The 6,453-nt window shown below is 27.7% G+C and overlaps 1 protein-coding gene across 2 annotated transcripts; it reads left to right on the forward strand.

Moving 5' to 3' along the window:
* The first annotated feature begins 1,721 nt into the window (after nucleotides 1-1,721).
* LOC110658315 (oxysterol-binding protein-related protein 4B) lies at nucleotides 1,722-6,195 on the forward strand. 2 transcript variants are annotated; one of them, XM_058131957.1, is made up of 6 exons: nucleotides 1,722-1,916; nucleotides 2,695-2,940; nucleotides 3,507-3,603; nucleotides 3,993-4,278; nucleotides 4,402-4,504; nucleotides 5,308-6,195. In XM_058131957.1, the coding sequence occupies exons 1-6, from the start codon at nucleotides 1,737-1,739 to the stop codon at nucleotides 5,383-5,385; spliced, it is 990 nt and encodes a 329-aa protein (XP_057987940.1). In that variant the 5' UTR covers nucleotides 1,722-1,736; the 3' UTR covers nucleotides 5,386-6,195. The 2 variants fall into 2 exon arrangements, with proteins under 2 accessions (XP_057987940.1, XP_057987939.1); XM_058131956.1 differs by lacking the exon at nucleotides 5,308-6,195 and adding an exon at nucleotides 4,820-5,203.
* Nucleotides 6,196-6,453: the final 258 nt, after the last annotated feature.

The raw sequence follows: 6,453 nt of genomic DNA on the forward strand, positions 1-6,453 counted from the left end.
ATTTAATCTTTCAGGGTGTTGTATTTATACTGTTAAACGCTTTTGAGGCAGTACTGGTAATTTAGTTAATAAATTTATTAATTTTGAAAGGATATAATTAATATTTATTTTCAGATGTGATTTTTATAAATTTGAATTTATATAAAAATAAATTAAATAATTTTATATTAAATATTATTGTAAATTTATATATAATTACTTAAGATATAGACGTTGATTTATATTAACATCTAAGCGTTGAGCTGATTCTTACATGCACATACTTTAGATATGCATACAATTTATTTCTCAGCCTCGCCCATTCTTCTCACCAACTATGTCTTTAGACAGTAATAAATAACAACCATTAAATTAAAATTGTGTGATAATTTTAATTTAATAATATTAAAATCATTTTTAAAATTATGAAAGTTTAATTTTAATCTAAATCAAAGATAATTATATAAAAAAAAATCTATCATTTAATTGCCTTTTCATAAATATTGTTAGTTTGTTTAATTTGTTCTTATTTAAGTTTTTAAATTTAATTATTTTATATAATTATTTTCTTGTTATATATATATATTCCCCGACAGCTGTAATTTAATTATTTTATATAATTATTTTCTTATTACATATATATATTCCCCATATGTTTTTTTTACTCGCACTCATCTACACGGCCGGCTGTAATTGGGCTCGGAACCCAATTTGCGCCTGCCTCTGATGGAGCCGCTTGGAATCCAATTTTTTTGTCTGCACTCTTGCCTAAGAAAATTTATGGGCGCTTTCGTTCAATTGCCTCTATCAAAAATTATATAGTGAAGCGATCATATTATGTCAATATTTTATATAATAAGAGATTAATAAATATATAATTATAATTATTAAAATTAAAAAAACTTATTTGATGATTATAATTTTTTTACATCTACAATATATATATGTTTGTTTATTATTAATTTATTATTTCATATAGATTATAAAAATAATTAGTGTATTATATAATTTTTTCTATTTTTTTTCTTTTTATTTTTAATAATTCAAAAAAATAGAATGTGTTTTCACCGAATCAAATTAAGTTAACCATACCTCTGATTTTATTTTAAAAAAATGTGCTTCTTCAAAATTATATTTTTTTTAAATTTATTTTATATATATTTCTAAAAAATACATTTACTAATAAGTTGTAAAAAAATAATACCATAATATAATTTAAAAGAAAAAAATTAAAAAAAATTAATAAATAACATTACACTTAATTAGGAAGTACATTTATCAAAATTTTTCTATACAAGTTAATTTAATATATATATATATATATATATATATATATATATATATATATATATATATATAATTTGCTTTTTGTGAAATTAATTTGACAATGCAATTCAAATAAAAGAGTTTTTTTTTTGACATTTTCTGATAAATTTTATTTTTTTACTCTATTTATTACCAATTAAATAAGCTTTATATTTTTTAACTATGACTACGCTGCTTTGTGAATTTTAAATTTTAAATCAAAATTAAAATTAAATAAATAAATAAAATTATAAATTTAAAAATTTTAAGTTACCCATCTTATTTTTCAAGAAAATTTTTGTGATCTGAAATAATTAAGAATATCTAAAAGTTTATATAACTTTGTTTATGGTTAAATGTTTATGTGAATTAAATTTAAGTAAGAAAAATATGTATTATTTATTTATTTTTTCTTAAAATTTTAGGAAGAAAGAGGTTGACTTTTTCTGGGGATGTGTTATTGTGTTTCGCAGGTTATTGAAGGCAATGAAGATACGCCTAGGCAGGTTGTCCTTACGGAGCCAACGTCATTAGATGGAGACTCTGATGCTTATAAAGCTCCTAATCTCGTTCGAAGGATTTTAAGTCTATTTATAAATGTACGGCCAGGATCAGATCTCACAAAATTTCAGGCAAGTATAAATAAATCTAGATTAATTTCACTCAAAATACAAACTAAATTAATTTTAATTTTTATTTCAACAAAGTCATCATTACTAATTTTGGTCAAATTTTAATTATATTTTTAATATTATAACTAAATAAAAATTTTCTAATATGATCTTAATTATAAGCTATATATGTGACTATTGTATTTTTTGTACACAGATAAAAAAAATTATTAAAAATGATCTTATTAAAATAAAATCAAAATTAAGTATTTTATTAATATAAATTGAAAATTAGTATGCATATGAAATTCAATTATGAGTTTAATTATTTTTAAAATGGTAAGATTTTTTTTTAATAGAAAACACGCAACCCAGTTTTATAAAATCTAGAGTTTGTTTGGCAATATTTCATTTTCCATTCTTACTGCATTTTAAAATATATTATATAGGATCTATTTAATATTATTAAAGCTGTTGTTAATAAAGCACTTTTTAAAATATATTAATTAAAGTATATTAAAAATTAATTTAAAATTCAATTGGATATCTTTTATTTATAAATATTTTAAAATAATAAAATATTTTTAAAAATTACTTTTTCTTAACATAAAAAATTTTAATTTTTTTATAGCGCTTTTTTTTTTTAATCCAAAATCTCAATATCATACGGCTCAATATATATATATATATATATATATATATATATATATATATATATATATATATATATATATATATATAGACACTGTGGTAGAGCAGAGGGTGACATTATGCTGATTTTGCATATTTCCAAGTTCAGCTGCCACCCCTTTTCAACATTCCAAAGTCACACCTCCAATGTTTTGGTGAATCTGTGTATTCTGTGGGTAAAGATTTGCTGCATGAGTGCAACAGTGAAGAGAGCTCACAAGACAGATTCATATCTGTGGTTGCATGGAGCATATCTACAGCTCGTCCTGTTGTCTTTGGTGTTGCTCCTTACAATTCTATTCTTGGAGAGACTCACCATGTCTCTAGGGGAAGCCTCAATGTTCTCCTAGAACAGGTACTTGCTTTTTAGTGAATTATCTCATTTAACTACTAATTAGGCAAAATAATAAATTACTATCTAAAATTAATGATTTAGGGCTTATATATTTAAGAATACATGATTTAGTCTCATACATTTGATTTCGTTAATCATTTAGTCGGTCCATTCACTTTTATCAATTTAATGAGGGACAAGAATGTTAAATATTGATAAAAATTTAAAGTCAATGTTTATCATTATCTGTAAAAGTTGAAAAAACAAATAACGAGAATTGAAAGTTTATGATGGAATCAAAATTTAAAGGGCTAAATAATGTTTTGTTTTTTTTTTTATTTCAAGTTATTAATTTTGCAATAATATAAGATTAAATAATAATTTTTTTAGAAAATATATATTTTAATTATGTAAAGTTTTTTAAATTGAAAATTTGTGAAACTAATAAAGAAAATTGAAAAGTTTTTTGTCAGCAGACAAAATGTTATCAACAATTGTTTTAAATTTCTGACAATTTTCAGTGAGATGGACAATTGGTTTAATTTTAGATTATTTAATTAAACTTTGTTGCTTCATGTGGCTTGCAGGTTTCACATCACCCACCTGTTTCTGCACTTCATGCAACTGATAAGGAAGAAAACATTGAGATGATTTGGTGCCAAAATCCAGTTCCTAAATTCTATGGTATTTTAACTTCTCACTGTAACTTAACCTTGGTTTCTTCCAATGCCACAAGGTTTTCACCCACTACTTATTTTGTTATTATACTATTTCTAACATTTAACAAAGGGCATAGAACTTTAAAAGGATATAAAACAGTATAATAAAGGTTGGTATAGTTGACGAGATTCAATCAGCGCTCTAATTAAATTGAGAGTTCGAGTCATATCAATCATTCTTCTTGATAGTAAGTTGAGAATTTGAGCCTTAACAATCGTTTCTCCTAGTGAGCAATTTACAAAATCCAATATAATTCCTCAACGACCTTAGTGATATGCTTTTCAGTTTAAAAATTTTCTGATGTACTATAAGAAAACCGCAGTGCTGAGTTATGCAAATTCCAAAAATTATAGGGACTAAAGTGGAAGCTGAAGTGCATGGCAGAAGGCAGCTTAAGCTCCTAAATCATGGAGAAACATATGTGATGAATTCACCAAGTCTGTTGATTAGATTTCTTCCACCCGGTCTTGATTGGGTTGGCAATGTTAAGATTCACTGCCAAGAGACTGGCCTTGAAGCTGAGCTATGTTACTTAACCAATTCTTTCTTAGGACGCAGAGGACCCCATTCCATCAGAGGAAGGATCTACCACTCATCATCTTTGGAGACTCTTTATGAGCTTGAGGGACATTGGAACAGGTATATATTCACTCTTTTACATGAAGTACATGTTTTCCTGCTTCATTCATCTTTTAACTTCTACATCAAAATGGGTTTTGCAGATGATGATATGAATTTTTTCTTGCTAATTTTCTATTGCAGCATTGTGACTTTGAAGGACATTAATAATGGGAAAGAGACTGTCATATACAATGCAAAAGAAGTAGTCTCGGGGCTGAAAACCCCAATTGTCAAGGATCCTCAGGTACTTCACTGATTAATTCTATTAATTATCATTAAACCCTTTTTGAAAACTAGAATTTTACAAGAATTCAATTTATTGATAACTTACAAAAAGTTTCATTTTAAAAGAAATAGAATTCATGTGGAAAATAATATGATTGTGTGATAATTGAATTGAATTCTTTTCTTGCAAATGATTTTTTCAAATGAAGCAGCAAAAAAGGTCAAATATACTCTTAACAAGGTCATTTTCTGAAGGTGATTTTGATGCAAGAACAACATGAATGATTTGTTTTAGGAGCAAGTACCTGACTTTGAGATGATTTTGTTCTAATAGGGAGTTTTGCCAAGTGAATCTGCTGCAGTGTGGAGTGCAGTTAGTGAAGGGATACTGAGCAAAAACTGGGAGAAAGCAAGAGAAGAAAAGAAAGCTGTTGAGGAAAAACAGAGAGAGCTTGTGAGAGACAGGAATTCAAGAGGACAAACTTGGGTTCCAAAATATTTCAATTTATCTTATAACAAGGAGGGTGGTTGGGACTGCTTCCCTACTCAGAAATGGGTGCCACCAGCTCCCATTGATGTCCCCATTGGACATGCTTTATAATAATTTAGCTGTTCATCTTAGACATAATCTATACATAAATGGAATTCACATTTGAAGATGTAGTAGCTATGCATCAAATACCAACGCAGTAAAAAAAGATTTTATTCAATCTTTCAACACTAGTACACCAAACTTTACATTGAAAAGGTCATTTAGCTACCAATTCTTGATAGATATTGCTAATCTTTCTACATTTACTTCTACCTACCTACCTTCTACAGATCATGCATTCAACTACGATTCAGAGTTCTCCAACTGCATTTCCTGTTGTAGCACTTCTGATTCGCTCCTTCGATTAAAGGATTTCTCTCTGATGGTGTCAAGAAGTGGCTTCCATGACCTTCCACCATTAGACCTTCTCATACCATTTGCAATACCACTTGTCGGTGGCTCCATAAACCTGCTAGGACTTGTAGCAGGCGAATTCAAGATTGGCATAGTTCTTGAAGACTTGTTAGCTTGACAATTGCTTGATTTTGCTATCGAATTAAGCTTCTTTACCACAGCGGCAAGGTCCATAGGAGAAGCTTCAGCTGCAAAGGTTGAGTAAGGAAGCAAGAAGTAGATTTGGCCTGGTTGAAGTTGGGTTTCTGGCTTTAGTGGCTTGGACCCTGTTGATAGAAGCTGAACTGGTGTGCATACAAAATGTTTAGGGGGTTCACCTGTGATTTCGCTAACAGAAACTGGATAATCAAAATCCTCTACATAACCATTCAGATGAACTACACGAATGTTGTTGAGTTTAGGTGATGATCTGCAAGAAAAACAACAACCCATCTCTCTCTCTCGCTCTCTCTCTCTCTAACCCTTCAGAAGAATTGAGGCATTGCATGACTATATAAAGGATTTAACGCTCTGATTGGTGACTTGAAAAGAAGACTTGTTGCCGTTTATTGACGGTTGTTGCTACTTTCTGGCCAACTACTTGAATATGTTATCCTTGTGAGTCGTGGCACACTTCACTCTATCTACTACCAACAAGAGAGCCATTGGTCAAAGCAATTGGGTGGAATATGGGCTAAGTTTTTAATTACTTTTAGTAGTATCATAAGATATAATTCTCAAATTATATTAAATAAAATCAAGCCACCTGGAAATTTAGCCATTAATTTATAATTTAATCTCTTAAATATAATAAAAATTATAATTTAATCTCTTTATTTTTTTTTATGAGAAATAAAGTAATTTTTGAGATATATTTTCATTAATAAAATAATTTTTCATTTAAAATTTACCATTAATAAATCGAAAACAATAATATTTTAATTAACCATCTTTTACTTTTTATAACAGTTTAGTCTTTAATAGTTTTGATTGCATCCATTATGACTGACTTTTAACGGAATAATTATTTTATTAACAAAATA

Source organism: Hevea brasiliensis, chromosome 13 (genome assembly GCF_030052815.1).
Source record: "Hevea brasiliensis isolate MT/VB/25A 57/8 chromosome 13, ASM3005281v1, whole genome shotgun sequence".
NCBI lineage: Eukaryota > Viridiplantae > Streptophyta > Magnoliopsida > Malpighiales > Euphorbiaceae > Hevea > Hevea brasiliensis.

Excerpts from the sequence above, each read along its gene's own strand:
- LOC110658315 (XM_058131956.1), top strand. The coding sequence starts at position 1,737 with ATGTGTTATTGTGTTTCGCAGGTTATTGAAGGCAATGAAGATACGCCT. Across the intron at positions 2,941-3,506 it reads TCAATGTTCTCCTAGAACAG|GTTTCACATCACCCACCTGT; the intron begins GTACTTGCTTTT and ends TGTGGCTTGCAG. Across the intron at positions 4,279-4,401 it reads CTTGAGGGACATTGGAACAG|CATTGTGACTTTGAAGGACA; the intron begins GTATATATTCAC and ends TTTCTATTGCAG.